Raw genomic sequence first — 19,482 nt, 5'->3', positions numbered from 1 at the left:
CTCTTTGATCTAACGTATAAAAACTAATTTACTCATTTTTAATAAAAAAAATTAAATATAATTTGACTCTTAACATAGAAATCTTTGTATTACTTTTACCTAATGATGTCATGCGAAGTTCTATATAGCATTTTAAAGCACTTTTGTGGTGCTTTAAATTCTCGGGAAGATAATAGCATTTCAATGGATGCATTGTCCCACGTGCTTAAAAGGATGTTTCATTGAAGAATCCCTTTCTCTCTTTCTTTCCATCCTCGTCATCATAAAATCGAGAATATCCTCAATCAATTGAGTTAAGCTTCAAATTTTTTATTTTTATTAGAACACTATTTTACACTTAATATTAAACAAAGCTCTAATAATCTTAGTTGAATCATGAACGATAATTGTTAAGTACGAACAAACTGCACTTAAAAATTTAAAATAATTTCAACAATCAACTAAGTTAAGTTTCAAGTTCTATATTTTATTCAAATCTCGTTAGATAATTTTAATTTCATTATGAATACCAATGGTTTTCAACGAGGTATTAACTTAATAGTAAGGTTGAAGTTTTGAAAACTTTGAGATTCAATGTTCAAGTCTCACTATGTGTAAATACCATGTATAAGTTCTCAATCAAAATTTAATTTAAGTTTTATGATGTACGAGTCTTGTTTAATCATTATTCTATTATCAATTTGATGATAATATTGCATGTATTTGTAACCTAAAAAATGGATGAAAGTGAAATGGTAAGTGCAAGGAAACTAGACACATAGAAAGAAAACTCCATGAACCAAAAATAACATTATTTGAAGGAAGGAGATGAATGATAGAGTAAGTGGGATGGTGAAGGACCATGTAACATGGGAAGGGTCAGACCAGAATCTAAGGCTTGGCCCAGCCATTGTGCCATTGGCTCCATCTTCCATGTTCTCTTCTCTGCCTTCCTTTTTCCCTTTTTTATTTTCTCCAAAAAGTTCGAGCTGACTACATACATTTTTATGACTTTCATATATAATTTTATGGTAATCTCCAAAAGCGCCTAATTGGGTATCATATCTTCTTCATTGGGCCCTCAAAGTACTAAAGCTAAGGGCATTGCCGGCCCATCTCAACCTAACACTCCAACTCAAGTGTTTCCCAATTATTATTAAATAGAAAATATCTGTGGAGTGAATCTTGATTCGACTGACGTTGGTATTATTGTTAATATAGGAGTTCATGAGTTCAAGCATGCTAAATTGTATGTATTCTCTTATTTAAGGATTGAGAAAGAAAAGATCTTAAAAAACCTAAATTTAATTTAATTGATTTTTTCGTTATAAATGAGTTGGAATTTTAGAATTTGTAATTTTTTATCTCCAAATTTGAGTAGTGACTTTGGGCAAGCAACACAAAATTAATTTTTTAAAATATTTGGATAATGCGTTTTTAATAATTCATGAAATTGTAATTCCTCCCTAACTCATAAATAAGAAAATAACGTGTTTCAGTGCACTCGAAAACACATCCTCGTGAATTGACAACAATACTCATGCTAATCGAACTAAAACACAATCCATATTCATTTATTTAATTTTTATGTTTAAGTTATATGTTCATGAAACTTTTAAAATCATATAATTTATTTGTCATGTTTATGAATTTATAATAAAACATGTTGGCAAACCATTAAAAATATGTTCATAATATTAATAATTATATTATAATATATAAAATAAAAACAGAAATGATAAAAAAGCTATTAATCTAATCATAATATTCGTTATTTTATACAACTTGATAAATGAATAAAGACTATAAAAATAAAGTATTTATGAATGAATATCATATATTCATTTTAAATTGCTTCATCGTTGCATAAAATTTTTAAATAGACTTATATAAAATTTAAATAATTAAAAATAATTAAAAATAAAGATATAATTTTTTTAAAATTAAAAAAGTTTCTAGTGGCTCAATCTCAAAGTATCACATTATCACACTTTAACAAAATCTAAATTTAAGGATCAAATTGGATAAAAATTATCAAGTTTTGAAACTAATGTGAACAAAAGAATTCAGAGGCCATAGTTGGAAAAGTTACAAGTTGAGAGACTAGGCACTAAATCTTCCTTTATTCCTATTCATTTTTCCTCTCCAAATCTAGTGTTTAATTAACAAACTTTAAGGACTAAACTGGGAACTCTGATAACGTTAGAGACTAAAGTAGGAAAAAAACTTTAAGGACTAAAGTGAAAAAACGGTATACTTCAAGGACTAAAGTTTGCATTAAGACTTTAATTAATTATATAATCAGGATATTTCTAACAAAAGGTCCAGGCTCAATGAACCCAGCTCTTTTTTAGGCCAAGACCCAGCCCATTCGAAATCTATTTTTTTCACTGTTTTTCATTTTTAGCGATATCTATAAATTAATTTCGAGAAATTTAATTAAAAAGATTATATATAATCAGATCTCTTTTTGTTGGGAAAATTTCAGAAATCTGAAAAAGCGAAGGAGAGAAATGGCGAGCGGAGGGAAAGTGTCTTTTAAAGTCACTCTTACCTCTGATCCTAAGCTCCCTTTCAAAGTGTGAGTTCTCTTTTTTTTTTTTTTTGGGGGGGGGGGTTCGATCGCTTGATTTAATTTTCCCTAATTTTGATTATTAATCTTGATTTTTATTTTTGATATGATTTTCGAAATTGCAGGTTTAGCGTGCCTGAAGCAGCCCCTTTTACAGCCGTCTTGAAATTCGCAGCCGAGGAATTCAAAGTCCCTCCTCAAACCAGTGCTATCATCACCAATGGTAATTCAATTCGTTCCCTCTACTCTTTTTCTTTTTTGGATTTCAGTATTGATTTTGGTGATTTTATATTTCTTTTTGCATGTCTCAATTAAATCACATGCTTTTTTTGTTAAATTAGGATTTGGGAATTGGAAGATGTAAACTGGCTTAGATTAGCAAATTTGCCCTTTTTTAAAGGAAATCGAAATAATTGGTGAATTAGGCTGAATTCAATTTAGTACAATCTGATTTTCTTAGGCAACTATGATGAAAAGAAAAATACGTGATCAAAATAATTGTTTTTCTTTTAATATTTTGATAGAATTGGCAGATGTTATATGCTTTTTCAAGTGCAATCTCTTTATTTATTTTCTATTATGTTATTTAAAGTATTTTTTTTAACATTTGGGCCTTTTTTTTTTCTTTGCTATATTATCTTGTTCCCCTACTTAAAATTCATCTGTATTCACTTATTTGTGGCTGCAAACATTGTGTTAATTTCATGAGAAGTTGTCAATTATGATTAAAGGCTATTCATTGTTTTTCAATGAATGGGTCATAAGTCAATTAGAGTTGTTCGGTCTTATTGATTAGTAATGACATGAGAGACTTGTACAGAGGAGCACATTACGGTGCTCCATCTGTTCTATACATATGGTTGTCGTTTAGTTAGATTAGCTAAAATATCAAGCAGGCCAAGACAATGAAAAGACACTGTATACTCTTTAGCAAACAATTAAAAATGGCCTAATCAAGTTCATCATATTTGAAAGGATTCATTATCTTCTGCTTGAAATTTGGTTCTGTTTGTCGATAAAGGATAGTTGGAACCAATTGTTGATAAATCAAAACTTTGCCATGGTTAACTCTTCATAAGCAGCTTTGGCTCCATTTTTATCATTTACTTTTCAATAATCCTAGTTGCAACTATGTTGTTTTAAATATAAATGTGTATACAGTTGTGATCAGATGGGCATGTCAACTCTATGATGTTAGGTATCTTAATATGTTCATCGTAAATTATATGTTAGTTTCCACTTCATTTTATATTGAATTATATTATGTTTTTTTCTGAAAACAGATGGCGTGGGAATCAATCCTCAGCAAAGTGCAGGTATGCTGACACTTAATTGTTGTTGACTAATTTTAGGGTTTTAGAGCTTCATTTTATTTGCTCTTCTTTATCAAGTCTCCTGAAATTTTACCATTTTCTATAAACTTTGCACCTGAAATAAGCATCGATATTTTCGTTTTTGAGAATCCGGCGTGTAAGATTAGTTTAGGATATCATTTAAGCAGACAGGCATTCCTGTGTAAGTTTCACTTTCGTTGAATACTTCCAGAAAAACGTAATGATGTGAATTACAGCTATATCCTTGTTTTTCCTATCTGCCTTAATCATGAATAGCCTCAGTAATATCAAAACCTATAGTATGGTTTATGTTAAGTCTATTCTACCTCTCTTCTGATGCTTGGTGTCTGTGTTGAATGTTCATCCTATTATGACTTATGTAAATAGAATCTCCGTCTAAGCCGGAAAATAAAATAGCTATTCTGCGGTTACAACAATAAAAAGATTTTGCAGTTTTAGTTTATGATTTATGTTTACCTATAATACTCGATTGGATTTGGCAGGAAATGTGTTCCTCAAACATGGATCGGAACTTCGTCTGATTCCCCGTGACAGGGTGGGAGCCTTTTGAAATAACAAAAACTTCATTTGTTATCTCTGAGTGAGAAGACTGGTTATGACTTTGTTTGGTTATGGATCCTTTGTTTTGGTATGTATGTTTAAACTTTTACTTGATGTAGAACATGACGGATAGCAACTTCTTTTTTTCCTAAAGAAAATATATAGGAGCAATATAATTTAAAGACCCTGAATTTTGTTTGATGCATGTTAATGTTTGGTTTCATTTCATCTTGGTGTTTTTTATTGGTAATATTTTTATTTTATTACTTGATGTTTGAGCAATATAGTTATCCTTTAATCATGTGATTAGGGTTCGATTTTTATTTTAAGATACATTAAATTAATGAAAGGAAATTTTCAGAAATCCTAACTCCTAAGAATTCTAAGAAAATTTATAAAGTATTCAAAAATTTCTACATTGAAAAACTGTAAAATTGTAATAAAAGAAATTTTGACATTTTAAAAGGGGATAATTGCATATTTGCCCTTCTTACTTTATCAAAACTTTTACTTTATCAAAACTTTTAATGTGGCACTTATAGTTTTTAAATGTTCAATATGCCTTTTATAACTTGTTCCGTCTTCCAAAAATGTACTTGGGTTTAACGGTGTTAAAGTATAACGTGTCAGTGCATTTGGACCACTATAATACTACCACGTGATACTTTTCTACAAAAAAGAAATTCCAAAAAATCTTAAAAATATCCAAGTTTTTATTTGAAATTACTTAAATTATAAAAATGCAAAAGTTCTAAAATTTCAGAAATTATAATTTTTTTTAATATAGGTTTCTTTATAATTTCAATTTTTAATTTATATAAAAATTTAGAATTTTTAGGATTTTATAATTCTAAAATTTCAAAATATATAAAATTAAATGTTCTCTTTCTAAAATTATAAAATATTTTATATAGATTAGATATTCAAATTATAAAACCAAAAGTATTAAAATATTATTTTGTATATAAAATTACAAATTTCTTCTAAAATTTTTAAAAATATATTTTTATAAAACTAATAATTCTTTTTTTCCTAAAATTTAGTTTTCTTGAAAAAATATGAAAGTCATGTTTTTTTTCTCAAAACTTAAATATTAAATTTTTTTCAAAATTACTGAGATTACTGGAAAATTGAAAAAACAGTTTTTTGAACGCATCGATACGTTAATGTTGGTGTATGTTTGAATGATAATTTCACTATTGTTGCTGGAACTTATAAGATAGGAATGTTGTGTTAGATGATAGTGTTGCAAATTAATCCCACACGAACAGTGGTTCTAGGATTGAGAGAGTTGTTAATCTCTCTATTATGGTGGATGATTGGGCCAAGACAAAATAATAAATCAGGTTCTTTTAAAAATTTATAAAATATAATACAATAAAATAAATTATATACTAGTAATTTCATTAAAATAATATAATTTATTATATTAGCGAATAAGATATTTTTAGCAAAATTAAAAAAAATTATTTTTCATTCAATCTACCCTATGTCACCAAAAAAGGAATTAGGGGAGAAGCTAAAATACGGCTGATTTAATGACTTTATTGGTTAAAACCCAAAAATGGCATTGTATATATCTATAAAATATAAAATATATAAAAGCTAAAAGATAAAATGAAACATGTAAAACGTATGTAAAATATATGCATGCGTTTAAGAAGTCTAAGAATATATACGCATTATAATAAGAAAAATATGTATGTATAAAGATATGAAAATAAAATAATACAAGAATGTATATGTATATACATATATTTATATATAAAATGCGCATGGATTTATAAACGTTTAAAGGAATATGTGTTATAAAAAAAATATATATATATATATCTTATAAATGGTGTATAAGCATAAAAATGGAATAAATGATATAATAATGGTGTGAAAAAGGATTAAAAATGCAAAATAACTAATAAATGACATTAAAATAAAAAGGAGGACCGATTTGCAACACGCGAATTACATGAGGGGCCAAAATGGAAAATAATCCACCCCTAAAACACTGCGCAGCAATGGGGACCGTTTTGAAACAAAAATCAAATATGCGGCCCAATTTAAAAAAGAAACAAAAGGGTTTAATTGAAACGAAACGCAAAAAAAAGGACTAAACGCACAATTTCCCTATTCAGGCCAGAACGCGCGGATCCTTCCCTCCGGGTTGGGTCACCGCACAGGTCTGGCCCCTTCAAAACGGCGCCGTTTGGCCTTTAATATTTAAAACAATTTCCCTTCTTTTTAAAAAAAAAAATCTGTAGCCCACCAAATAAAAGGAAAGAAAAAAAATATTCTTTAACACTCTGCTAGGTTTTTTTTTTAAACTCTTTTTCGTTTTGCGCCGTCGCTCGTCGGCCACCGGAGCTCCGATGACGGCGGAGATGATCCCAAAACGGCGGCCCGAACACGGAGGTAAACTTCTCTTCCCTCTCTTCCTTTTATATAAATCAATAGTAAACATAAAAAACACTGAAAAGAAAACAAAATTTAAAAACCACCTTTATATTCAAAGGGAAAATGTATTTCTCTTTTTCTGTATTTTCGTCTCTGTATTTGTATATCTTTACAACCAAAATCCCCCCATTTACAGATTAAAAGTCGGGCTTTTATAGCCAAAATAGAAAAGAAAATAAGAAAAAAACGCTATTGCTTGCTGTTTTTTCTTCTTTGGACTCATTGAGTCCGTTTTTGCAGGCATTCGTGGAGAGTTTGGCGCGCGAGGGGTGGTCGTCTCCGAGTCCTGCAGCGCCTGGGATCTGCTGGAGGCGTTTGAGGGCGGCGGCTGAGTCTAGGGAGGCTATTAGGGTTTCAGCAAATTGATTTTGCTGGGCTAGGGTTTGAAAATTGGCTGTTGGGCCTGTTATTGGGATATTTGGGCCTTAGACGAGTTTAGGCCTGCTATTAAAAAAACTGAAATTGCCTGCTTTGTTTTTGTTTGGGCCTGGGCAATTTGGGCTTGTACAGCTGCCCCTCTTTGCTCATTGTCGTGTAACGGGAATAGAGCAAAGACTAAAAGCCCAATTGTGCCCGGCCTTACTGATCCTCGACTTCTTCGGTGCTTTTCTTCTTCAAGTAACTTCATTCCTTCCTACTGCATCTTCAGATGTACAGGAACTAGCGTTTCAATCTACTCCACTGCAATGTCAGGGAGATAAGATTCGTATGCTGTAGCTTCTCAATTTGCTATCTTTAATCTGCTCCACTGCAAATTTATGGAGATAAGACTTGTAGTTTCAATTTGTTCTGCTACAACTTAAAGATAAATCTGATGCGATTTGCTCTACTGCAACTTCAGAGAGATGAGATCTGCGGTTTTAATCCACTCCATTGCAACTTCAAGGAGATAGGATTGGTATACTTCTGTTTGCTCCACTGCAACTTCAGGGAGATAAGACTGGGGTCTTCGATCTGCTCCACTACTGCTTAGGGAGATGAGAATACTGGCTTCAATGTACTCCACTGTAACCTCAGGGAGGTAAAATCCGCCATCTTCGATCTGCTCCACTACTGCTTAGGGAGATAAGATCTGTAATCTTCAATCTATTCCACTGCTGCCCAGGGAGATAGAATTACTGGCTTCAATGTACTCCACTGTAACCTCAGGGAGGTAAAATCTGTCATCTTCGATCTGCTCCACTACTGCTTAGGGAGATAAGATCTGTAATTTTCAATCTATTCCACTGCTGCCCAGGGAGATAGAATTACTAGCTTCAATATACTCCGCTGCAACCTTAGGGAGGTAAAATCTGCCATCTTCGATCTGCTCCACTACTGCTTAGGGAGATAAGATCTGTAATCTTCAATCTATTCCATTCTTGCCTGGGGAGATAGAATTCAGCTTCAATATACTCACCGCAACCTCAGGGAGGTAAAATCTGCCATCTTCGATCTGCTCCACTACTGCTTTGGGAGATAAGATCTATAATCTTCAATCTATTCCACTGTTGCCCAGGGAGATAGAATTACCAGCTTCAATATACTCTGCTGCAACCTCAGGGAGGTAAAATCTGCCATCTTCGATCTGCTCCACTACTGCTTAGGGAGATAAGATCTGTAATATTCAATCTATTCCACTGCTGCCTAGGGAGATAGAATTACCGGCTTCAATGTACTCCACTGTAACTTCAGGGAGGTAAAATCCACCATCCTTGATCTACTCCACTACTGTCTAAGGAGATAAGATCTGTTTTCTTCGATCTACTTCGCCACCAGTATGGGAAGACAAGATCCACTTTCTTCGATCTACTTCACGCCAGTACATAAAGACAAGATCTGCTTTCTTCGATCTACTTCGCCACCAGTAAGGGAAGGCAAGATCTGGTATCTCTGATCTACTTCACGCCAGTACATGAAGACAAGATCTACTTTCTTTCAACCTGCCTCACTGTTGCTCAGGGCAATAAGGCTTTGTGATTTCACCGATCTATTCTCTGTGGAACATGACATGTATGATTCATTTTATGAACCTAATTATGCATAATGATTAGGATGTCATGATCAGAATGAATCAAATGCTCCTAACTAGACATGTATGAATGACATTTGAATGAATGTAGAATATTATTTTTTCCAAGAATGATCCCGCTTAGGTTGTCATTACTCAAAGTTTATTAAGACCGTATCACTGACGTGCTACAACGCCTTTTGTTCAGCTCGCATCTCTAAAGAAATGCTTGATCAAATTGCCCCCTATTGTAAACCTCCAAGTTTGATCCACTGGAATGAAAAATTTGTATCATCTTTTCACTATAACCCAAGGGTTGAAAAACATGACTTCTCAATCTTCTCTTATCGCAATGTGAAGCACTTTGGCCCTCTATACCATTCTCAGGGTGTCATACCACATGCCTATGCACAAATGAATATTTTTTCCTTCGAGGAAACCTCTTCTTATTGTAAGGTGATCATTTTTTGTTTGCTCATTGACGCTTTGTCACCAACACGAAATCTTGTCATTTTGTTTTCGACAGTAAAATTTAAAGGGATAGTCTTAAATTAGACTCTTCCTTGGTGCGTTCTAAACAATAGTCCTGTTTCAGGTTCCTGTATTATTTAGAAACTTCTAGAGTAATATTCAAAACTTCCCTTGTGAAAGTTTTATTAGTCCATTAATCAATTATTCTAATGCAACATGCTTGCAAAAAAAGATCATGTATAAGAATAGAGTTGGTTCTGAGCCTAGCTCGAAATGAATAAATTGTCAAAGATAATAAAGATGGATAACAAAGAAATTGATTTAGGAATGCATATCTTGGAAATGAATGAAGTGTTCCAAGAATAACAAAAATAGTATAAGGATTAGGTGCCCCAAATATCGCAGCTTGAACTTCTCTGTACAAACTTTCTGAAGCCCATTCTGAGTTTAACATGTGTTTAGGAGATCAATAGTACTTTGTCGATGCCCCAAGATGTCGCCTACCTTTTCCTGTTGATTCAGGTATAGCAAGACCACTGCATGCCCCATTCTGATCAGTATTTGAGCTGCTCCGATAATCTTATGCCCCATTCTGATCAATATTTGAACCGCCCTTTTTCGGGTTTTCAACTCAAATCCCCTTTGGTCTAAGGCGCCTTTTGCGGGTTTTCACCTTAGCCTCTTCATTTTTACTTTTTCATTTTTCATTTTCATCTTTTCATTTTTCACATCACTTTTTTTTTTTGGACTCAAACTTCCCTTTGCGGGTTTTTACCTTGGTCCTCTCCTTCTTTAAGCGGAGTATTTTTTGACTGAATCTGAGTTTACAGGACTTTGCAGGTTTATCATCCATCTCGCTCAAAATCAAATCTCCTTTGGAAAAAAAAACATTTTCTATAATCATAAGGTTCATCCCAATTTGGCATCCGCTTCCCTCCAAGATATTTTTTTGTAGAGGGAGGATCTTCAACATTTGGTCACCCTCGTGGAATTCTCTAGGATGAACCTTTTGTTATAGGCTCGCATCATTCATTTTTGGCACATCTGACCGTGATGAATAGCTTTTAGCCTTCTTCCTTCTATCAAGTTCAATTGATCACATTGCGATCGGATCTATTATGCTTCATCCAACTTGCTCAGCCAATACCCGGAGAGAAAGAATTTCAACTTCAATAGAAAAAACCGTGATGAACTAAAGAGAGAGGCAATGCTCTGGTAGAATTTCCACTGCATCATTCATGATATTAATCTTGAACATACTACAAATTTCTGATATCGTGCTGTTGTTCAAATTGCAATGACAATGCTTAACCTGGGAATATCTTGGTATGACCATGCGTAGACATCTTTGAATTCTTGAAGTAACTCAGCTTTGTTTTTGAAGTCATATTAATTCCAATCTCACCAAGCTCACAACTTTTAATGATTCTTTGTGAGGTAGGATCTGTCTATCCTCTACCATCCTCAATAAGTCTGGAGATAATCTACAATCCATGTCACCTTCAAAGCTGTGAGATCCCTCTAAACACATGTCTCACCCAAAAGGAGATTCTGAGTCTGTAGCAGCGTCACTCATGTCATTGATATCTAAGGACCTATTGTAGGTGCTAAAGGATATACAAAGAATATATGAATAATATGAATGAATGAATGAATGGTTTGGCAGAAAAAATCTGAAGGAATGAAAAAAATCGTAAAGAATGAAAGAATATTTGCTCAAAGATGATTGCAATAATGTATTTCATTAAAATAACAATGTTCAGACATGAGCCTATTTCATAAAGAAGTTCTTATTTCTTCTAGGTTAAAAGCAACAAGTGTGTTCTGAACATTACTCTAACAGACTCTAAATACTTCAGGGGTTTCCCCTACAGTCCCATTATTTACAACACCTCTAAGGCGAATATTTAACAAAAATCCTTTTAATTGTGTCTCCACTTCTTCATTCGTTGCATTCCCTTCACCATCAATCATGATTGGGTAACGGATTTTCTGCACTTGATGAGTCACCCAACTTGACAATACCCATATTGATGAATTTTTCAACTAGCTTTTTGAAGGTAATGCAATTCTCTATTGAGTGCCCCGTAATTCCCGCGTGGCAGTCACATTGCGCATTTGCATCATACCACTTAGGATACGGAGGTTGTGGAGGTTTTAAGTAATGAGGAGCAATAATATGCGAATCAAACAAGCTTTGATACAGATCCTTATATGACATCGGAATTGGTGTGAACTGGAGCTTCTCGGTACCTGGTTTCACTCTAGATTCTTGTCTTAATGAACCTTGTTGGTTAGTAGCCACCTCTTTTAGCTTACTCATAGTAACTGATTTAGAGTAACCCGTGTTGTTCACCTCATTTTCTCTTCTCCTCTTGTTACTCAGCTTTGCATCAATTTTCCCACTCCTGATGGCATTCTCAATCATCTCACCATTCATGACTATGTCAGGAAAGCTTTTTGTGGCACTTCCTAGCATATGTGTAATGAACGGTGCCTTCAGGGTGTTAATGAACAACATGGTCATTTCCTTTTCCAGGAGCGGTGGCTGAACTTGGACTGCGACCTCCCTCCATCTCTGCTCGTACTGCCTAAAGCTTTCGCTCGGCTTCTTTTCCATATTCTGAAGGGTGATTCTATCAGGAGCCATGTCTGTCACATGACTATATTGTTTCATGAATGCTTGTGCCAAGTCCCTCCATGAACCAATCGTGGCACGACTCAACTGATTGTACCATTTGGATGCTGCCCCTACAAGGCTGTCTTGGAAACAATGTATCAAGAGTTGGTCGTTGTTAACATATCCCGCCATTCGCCTGTAGAACATGGTGATGTGAGCTTCTGGGCAGCTTGTCCCATTGTACTTTTCAAATTCAGGCATCTTAAACTTATGAGGGAGTACCAAATCTGGAACTAAGCTTAGCTCTTTAGCGTCAATCCCGCGATAGCTCTCGGTGACTTCCATCGCCCTGAATTTCTCCTCGAGCCATTTGCACCTTTCCTCTAGCTGCTTTGGTAACTCCTCCTTTATTCTTTCCTTTTCAGCCACTTCATCGAAGTCAGGAATAGCAGAGTTAATAGGGTAGTTTTCGGGGTTAGAGCCCAATCTAGCTTGAAAGTTCGAAGCACTGGCCTGGGATTGCTGATGCCTGATTGTGACAGTGGGTTTGTGCGGATATTCAGCTTGAGTTCGAACATGTGGATGAGTAAAGCCTGGAGGATAGAGTGGCTCATTACCCACTTCGACATCAGCCATGGGACCCTTTCCCTTATCACCTCCTCCAGTCAATAGTTTGGTTAGCTTTGCCACTATATCTTCTTGGGATTCTCGCATCTTCTCAGATATCTCTTGTTTCATCTTATCTAACCGCTCCTGCACCTGTAGCTGAAGTCGGTCTTGCATCTCCTTCTGACACTGTTCGAGTTTTTCCAATCTCTGATCCATTCCTTAATCTTTGCTCGAGTGCCGTAATGGTGCTTGGTCAGTTGGTTGGTTTCCAGGTTAACTGAGCAATGATTTTAGTTAATTAGGATCCTTTAACTGTGTTTAATGCATATGATGTAATGAAATGCAAATGCATGAAATGAATGCGAAAAGAGACGTTGATTCATGTTCAATTTTTTATTAGAAAGCTTTACTAGAAAACAAATCTCTTTACATAAAGCGGACATATATATACGGCTTTGCCCTTGTACTCCCAGTAAAGACACCGACCATTCAGATGTTAAGATACATCTGATGAATTTGACCTCCGTTTTGTTTGATCTAGGTTGTAAATCCTTGCTCATTCACGTTCATTAGCTCATTTATGAGATTGAGACCTTTGATGACTTTTGAATAAACTTTGACAATTTGGATCCTCAAGTCATGCAGCAAAGTCGTATACTCCTCTTGTTCAGCTTTTCGCGCCATGTTTTTTTCGGACCACCGTATTATCTTCCACCTTATCAAGAAACCCGTATTCCATAACAAGCTTTCTAATCTAGTAATCGAACTCAAAACAACATCTCTTTTCTACGATGCAAATGCAATGCAATCATGATGTCATGCAATCAAAACAAAATAAACCCAAGTCAGTATCACACCAAAAAGATATAATCCAATACAAACATGAAATAGCAAGAACAGTTATTCAGGAATCCACTAGGGTTTGGTATAGCTCTACCTAGGGCAAGTTCCTAAAGCTCACTATATGAGGCTTAGTTTCTAGAGTAAGGGTACCCGAACCAGCAGATTCCTCGATCCTCACCCATTATAGGCTCATGTGGATCGAGTTCGATTCGAGGGATACATTTCCCTATGGTCGCACGGAGATGAAAATCTCACGAAGACATAGGTACGGATGTATCCCGGAAGCGGTCCACTACCTTGCACGGAGGTGAAAACCTCACGAAGGACTAGTTTCTCGCTCCCATTTAAGGGGGTAAAACGAACCATGCAATGCAAAATGCAAAGTTGCCAACACCATGATGAAAAAAAACAATGAGTATGAAGGGAACTCATGAATTTTTTTAAAAAACTTTTGATTTTCGACACAAAGACAAACATAATCAGTTTATGGCTCGACTCTCTAAGGTCCCCAGTGGAGTCGCCAAGCTGTCGAAACCGTTTTTTGAAAACGAAAAATTTAGTTGTCGACTTTAAAAATAAAAATTAGAGTCGCCACCGATCCTTGATTGGGGTGTGATCGGCTCACCTTAAAAATAATTTTGGTCTGCGAAATTTGAGAAAACAGGTTTGGGAGTCAGTTACGCACGAGGAAGGATTAGCACCCTCGTAATGCCCAAAATTGGTACCAAATTGATTTTTTTTAATGCCTTGGTGTCAAAAATTTGAAAAGATTTTAAAAGGAAACTTTTTATTTCATGAATGAATTAAAATGATAAGACATTCTTATTTCAAAGAAATAAAACACCACACCCAGTGAGTTAGGGCACAATGTTTTTAAATCCTCAAAATACCCGAATATTGCCTTTTGCTTTTGAAAATTCTTATTTCGAGAAGAAAATGTCATGACGAGGAAGTTAGGACCCAACATTTTTGAATTCTCGAGAATAAGCTTTTATTTGAAATTTGTGAATTTATTGCAAACAAACACTTGGCTTTCTAAATTCATCGAAAAATAATCGCAATCCAGTAAGTTAGGACACGATCTTTCTCGAGAATCATGAATGCCAAATATTTTGGAAATTTGTAAAAATATGATTATTTTAATGCTGTGGCGAAACCAAAATATATTTCCCAAAAGGTATGTTAACAAGTTAATGTACAATATAAAACAAAAACTTTAATTTAAAACATATATATGTGAATAAATATTTACAAAATATATATACAAGTACAATATACAAGTAAATTTACAAATATGTGTACACATTTATTTAACACACATATACAAGGATACATATAAAAATATAGAATGGAATATATCAATCAAAACTAATAGAAAATGCATGTATGTATTTGAAAATCGTGAAAAAAAATATAAAAGTATATACATGTGCTCATGAAAATTTTGAAAGTAAAATGAAAATATAAAAATATGTATATGTATATATATTTACAGATAAAAGAAATGAATATGTATATATCTATAAAATATAAAATATATAAAAGCTAAAAAGATAAAATGAAACATGTAAAACGATGTAAAATATATGCATGCGTTTAAGAAGTCTAAGAATATATACGCATTATAATAAGAAAAATATGTATGTATAAAGATATGAAAATAAAATATTACAAGAATGTATATGTATATACATATATTTATATATAAAATGCGCATGGATTTATAAACGTTTAAAGGAATATGTGTTATAAATATATATATATATCTTATAAATGGTGTATAAGCATAAAAATGGAATAAATGATATAATAATGGTGTGAAAAAGGATTAAAAATGCAAAATAACTAATAAATGACATTAAAATAAAAAGGAGGACCGATTTGCAACACGCGAATTACATGAGGGGCCAGAATGGAAAATAATCCGCCCCTAAAACACTGCGCAGCAATGGGGACCGTTTTGAAACAAAAATCAAATATGCGGCCCAATTTAAAAAAGAAACAAAAGGGTTTAATTGAAACGAAACGCAAAAAAAAGGACTAAACGCACAATTTCCCTATTCAGGCCAGAACGCGCGGATCCTTCCCTCCGGGTTGGGTCACCGCTGGTCTGTCCTTCAAACAATGCCGTTTGGCCTTTAATATTTAAAACAGTTTCCCTTCTTTTTTTAAAAAAAAAAATCTGTAGCCCACAAAATAAAAGGAAAGAAAAAAATATATTCTTTAACACTCTACTAGGTTTTTTTTTTAAAACTCTTTTCGTTTCTTGCCGTCATTGTCAAATACCCACGGAGTCTCCGATGATGGCGGAGATGATCCCAAAACGCAATGACCCGAACATGGAGGTAAACTTCTCTTCCCTCTCTTCCTTTTATAAATCAATAGTAAACATAAAAAACACTGAAAAGAAAACAAAATTTAAAAACCACCTTTATATTCAAAGGGAAAATGTATTTCTCTTTTTCTGTATTTTCGTCTCTGTATTTGTATCTCTTTACACCCAAAATCCCCCCATTTACAGATTAAAAGTCGGGCTTTTATAGCCAAAATAGAAAAGAAAATAAGAAAAAATGCTATTGCTTGCTGTTTTTTCTCCTTTGGACTCATTGAGTCCGTTTTTGCAGGCATTCGTGGAGAGTTTGGCGCGCGAGGGGTGGTCGTCTCCGAGTCCTGCGGTGCCTGGGATCTGCTGGAGGAGTTTGAGGGCGGCGGCTGAGTCTAGGGAGGCTCTTAGGGTTTCAGCAAATTGATTTTGCTGGGCTAGGGTTTGAAAATTGGCTGTTGGGCCTGTTATTGGGATATTTGGGCATTAGACGAGTTTAGGCCTGCTATTAAAAAAATTGAAATTGCCTGCTTTGTTTTTGTTTGGGCCCGGGCAATTTGGGCTTGTACAGTCATCAAATTAAGAATGAAAAGATTACAAGAAAGAAGAGGTAGGAGGGAGAAATATACCTACAATAATGGTAGATTCGGCAGACTGCGGATGAGAGGCTCTCAATCTCTCAAATATAAAGTAAAAATTAATAATTTCAATTGATTGACGCTAATGATTTTATGAATGATGTATTACTCAAATCAAATTTAGCCCTATTTAATTTGTAGAAAATTTCTTCCATTGCCATGGTTATGGGAAAATAGAAAATGTTGAAAGTTAGTAACAATTGATTTTTTTTTTTAGGAAAACTGAAATTCATTTTTAATTTTAATGGTAGGAGTTGGAATTTAGGAATTAGAAGAGGTTTGGAGAAGCCAAGGAGTTGAAGATGAAGTATTTATGGCTAAGAATTGAAAACCCTAGACATTTAATTGTTTTATTTTAGTTTGAAAAAAATTTCTCATATTAAAAGATAAATAAATAAATTTTTTAACCCCTTTTAGTCTTAGGCCCAGGGCGGCTGCACCTCAAAACAAGCCCCAGGGCCGACCCTGAATGAGGAAGAGCTACAAAAGGTTGTCCTTCCAAAAGCCTCCCACTTTGTCGTGAACTTTATTAGTTGAAATGTTAAGGGTCTAAGTCAATCCCTAACATCATTCTACTATGGATACTTGACTAGGAAAGTGAAAGTTAATCTATGTTTCCTTATGGAAATGAAAATCACAACATATTCTTGTAACAAGTTGGGTACAAAGTGGGGTTATAACTTACTAGTTGGTACAAACTGTGCAGGTAAAAGGGGATGGACAGTTCTCTACGTGGTCTAGCTCAGTTTCTTGTAAGATATGGTTTATGGATAATAAAATTTTGTTTGTTTATATTAAGGAGCTTGATGAATAATCCTGTTGGCTTATATGTTTATGGCTTTCTAATTTTAAATGAAAGACAAAAGAGTTTGGGATAGACACAAGGACAAGATGTCCTTCAATATAAATGAAATCAAAGGGGCGGATAAGCTATTAAACTGTCTTATTAAATGTGGATTAGAAGAGATACTAGCTAAGGGGCCTTATTTTACATGAAGTATCAACAAGCAAGGCAAGGGTCAAGTTTTAGGAAAGGCTTGATAGGGCCTTTATGAATTCCAAGTGCTTCCAAAAACATGGAACTCGAAGGCCTATCTAATAAATAAAAGGGTTTGGATAAAAATACAAGGCCAAAAAATAAGATTGAGTAAAATTTAAGGCTCGGTTTTTACATAGGTTAGGCTTTGGGCAAGATTTTTTTGGTACGAGCCCGAGCCTGACCTGGTCCGAATACATTATGATAAAAAATAGTTATATTAATCATGTATGTTAAATAACAATTATATATATTTATATTAAATCATTAACCCAGTAACAATTAAACCCTTTGCCCAAAATCTAAAAAAAAAAAAAAACTTACCTAACTAAACAACTCAACCCAACCCAAAATGTAAAATTTTAAAATTATATTAAATACAGTAAAATGTTTATTATATTTATTAGTGTTTTTTAATATAAGAAAATATTTATTATATTTATGGTAGTATTTGTTAATATAAATACTTTTTAATATATTTTTAATGTGTTAGAAAAATTTTATTTTAGCGTATTTAGTGTATTATTTTGTTAAAAATTATTTTTAAATAAAAGCTAATCTAAAAAATCAAATATAGGCGAGTTGGGTCGGGCCCATGTTTACCTTGGGTCAGGCTTGGGCAAAAAGTAAGCCCATTTTTTAGGTTGGGTCAGGCCTGGGCTTGAAAAATTAATCTAAATACCTTGCATGGGCCTGACTTGGCCCATGAGCACCTCTATCTATAAAAAACCTTCTACTGATTATCTAACTGCACCTTGGCGTCACTACACCAAAACAGGCCTTTAGCGGCGCTACTTAGCGCCGCAGATACTTTTAGCGGCGCTTTGAAAGCCTTAGCAATCTGCCGCTAATGAATGCGCCACTAACTTTAGCGGCGTTTTTTACTAAAAACGCCGCTAAAGACACTGATCTTTAGCGGCGCTTCTATCACAAACGCCGCTGAAGAATAAGACTTTTAGCGGTGCTTTAGTAGAAGCGCCGCCAAAGACCCTGATCTTTAGCGGCGTTTTTGGGATAAGCGCCGCTAAAGACCCTGATCTTTAGTGGCGTTTTTGGTATAAGCGCCGCTATAGACCCTGATCTATAGCGGCGCATAGACAACAAACGCCACTAAAGAACCGAATCTTTAGTGGCGCTTTCACTACAAACGCCGCTAAAGACCATGAGCTTTAGTGGCGCCTTTTCCACAAACGCCGCAAAAGACCCTAATCTTTAGCGGCGCTTTGACCAAAAACACCACTAAAGGCCAAGCACCTTTAGTGGCGTTTTTTTTAAAAAACGCCACTAAATTTGGCAGATTTGTAAAATAAATTTTTTTATATTTTCACCTCCTGTAAAAATAAATCAAGAAATCATATCTAAACCAAATAAAAGCAATAAATCTATATATTAAACAAATAATATAATAAATATCAATAAATAAAATAAATTTCAGATTATTCTTACAAAAATGTTAAAAGTTAAAATGATAATTAAAAGTCAAAATTGAAGTATATTTACACGATAATCTAAGATGGCGGTTATGCATTCTTTGAAACATCTTCATCATACTCAAGTCTTTTTGGAGTTCATCAAACTTTGACGCTTTCGCTTCCCTCATTGCAGCCTCTATTTCCCTCACTTTAGCCTCTGCTTCCCTCATTGCACTCAGACTTCTCTCGCCTTCTCTCTTCTTCTTGTTGCCAGATCTGCTCTAAGCTGTTGTTGGAGTTCTTCATACTTTCGTTGAACCTCAGCTTCTCTCGCTGCTGCATCTGCTTTAAGTTGTAACTAGAGTTCTTCATATCTTTTTTGAACCTCAGCTTCTCTCGATGTTGCCTCTGCTTTAAGTTGTGTAATTTGCTCAGTTGTTGTCGCTTGCATCTAAGCCATCTGGTCTCTTAACCTCTGAACCTCAGCTTCAGCTCGACTCCCCGAAGGCATATATTGTTGCGAGCTAGATCCAAAATATTGGGATGGGTTAACAAAAGATCCTTTAAATCGAACCCGACCATACCTTTCAGGACCCAAAACTTCAGTGATAACCCTGTTATCAATGTCGTCAAGATGAACAGA

The 19,482-nt window shown here is 34.3% G+C and overlaps 1 protein-coding gene across 1 annotated transcript; it reads left to right on the top strand.

Moving 5' to 3' along the window:
* Positions 1-2,393: 2,393 nt before the first annotated feature.
* LOC105774366 (ubiquitin-fold modifier 1) lies at positions 2,394-4,651 on the top strand. The gene is made up of 4 exons (XM_012596854.2): positions 2,394-2,560; positions 2,677-2,774; positions 3,835-3,867; positions 4,389-4,651. Exons 1-4 carry the CDS (start codon positions 2,493-2,495, stop codon positions 4,454-4,456), a joined length of 267 nt encoding a protein of 88 aa, XP_012452308.1. The 5' UTR covers positions 2,394-2,492; the 3' UTR covers positions 4,457-4,651.
* The last annotated feature ends 14,831 nt before the right edge of the window (positions 4,652-19,482 follow it).

The sequence above is a fragment of the Gossypium raimondii genome, chromosome 6 (assembly GCF_025698545.1).
Source record: "Gossypium raimondii isolate GPD5lz chromosome 6, ASM2569854v1, whole genome shotgun sequence".
NCBI lineage: Eukaryota > Viridiplantae > Streptophyta > Magnoliopsida > Malvales > Malvaceae > Gossypium > Gossypium raimondii.
The sequence above is the reverse complement of the archived record's forward strand: the minus strand, read 5'-3'. Positions and strand labels throughout refer to the sequence as shown.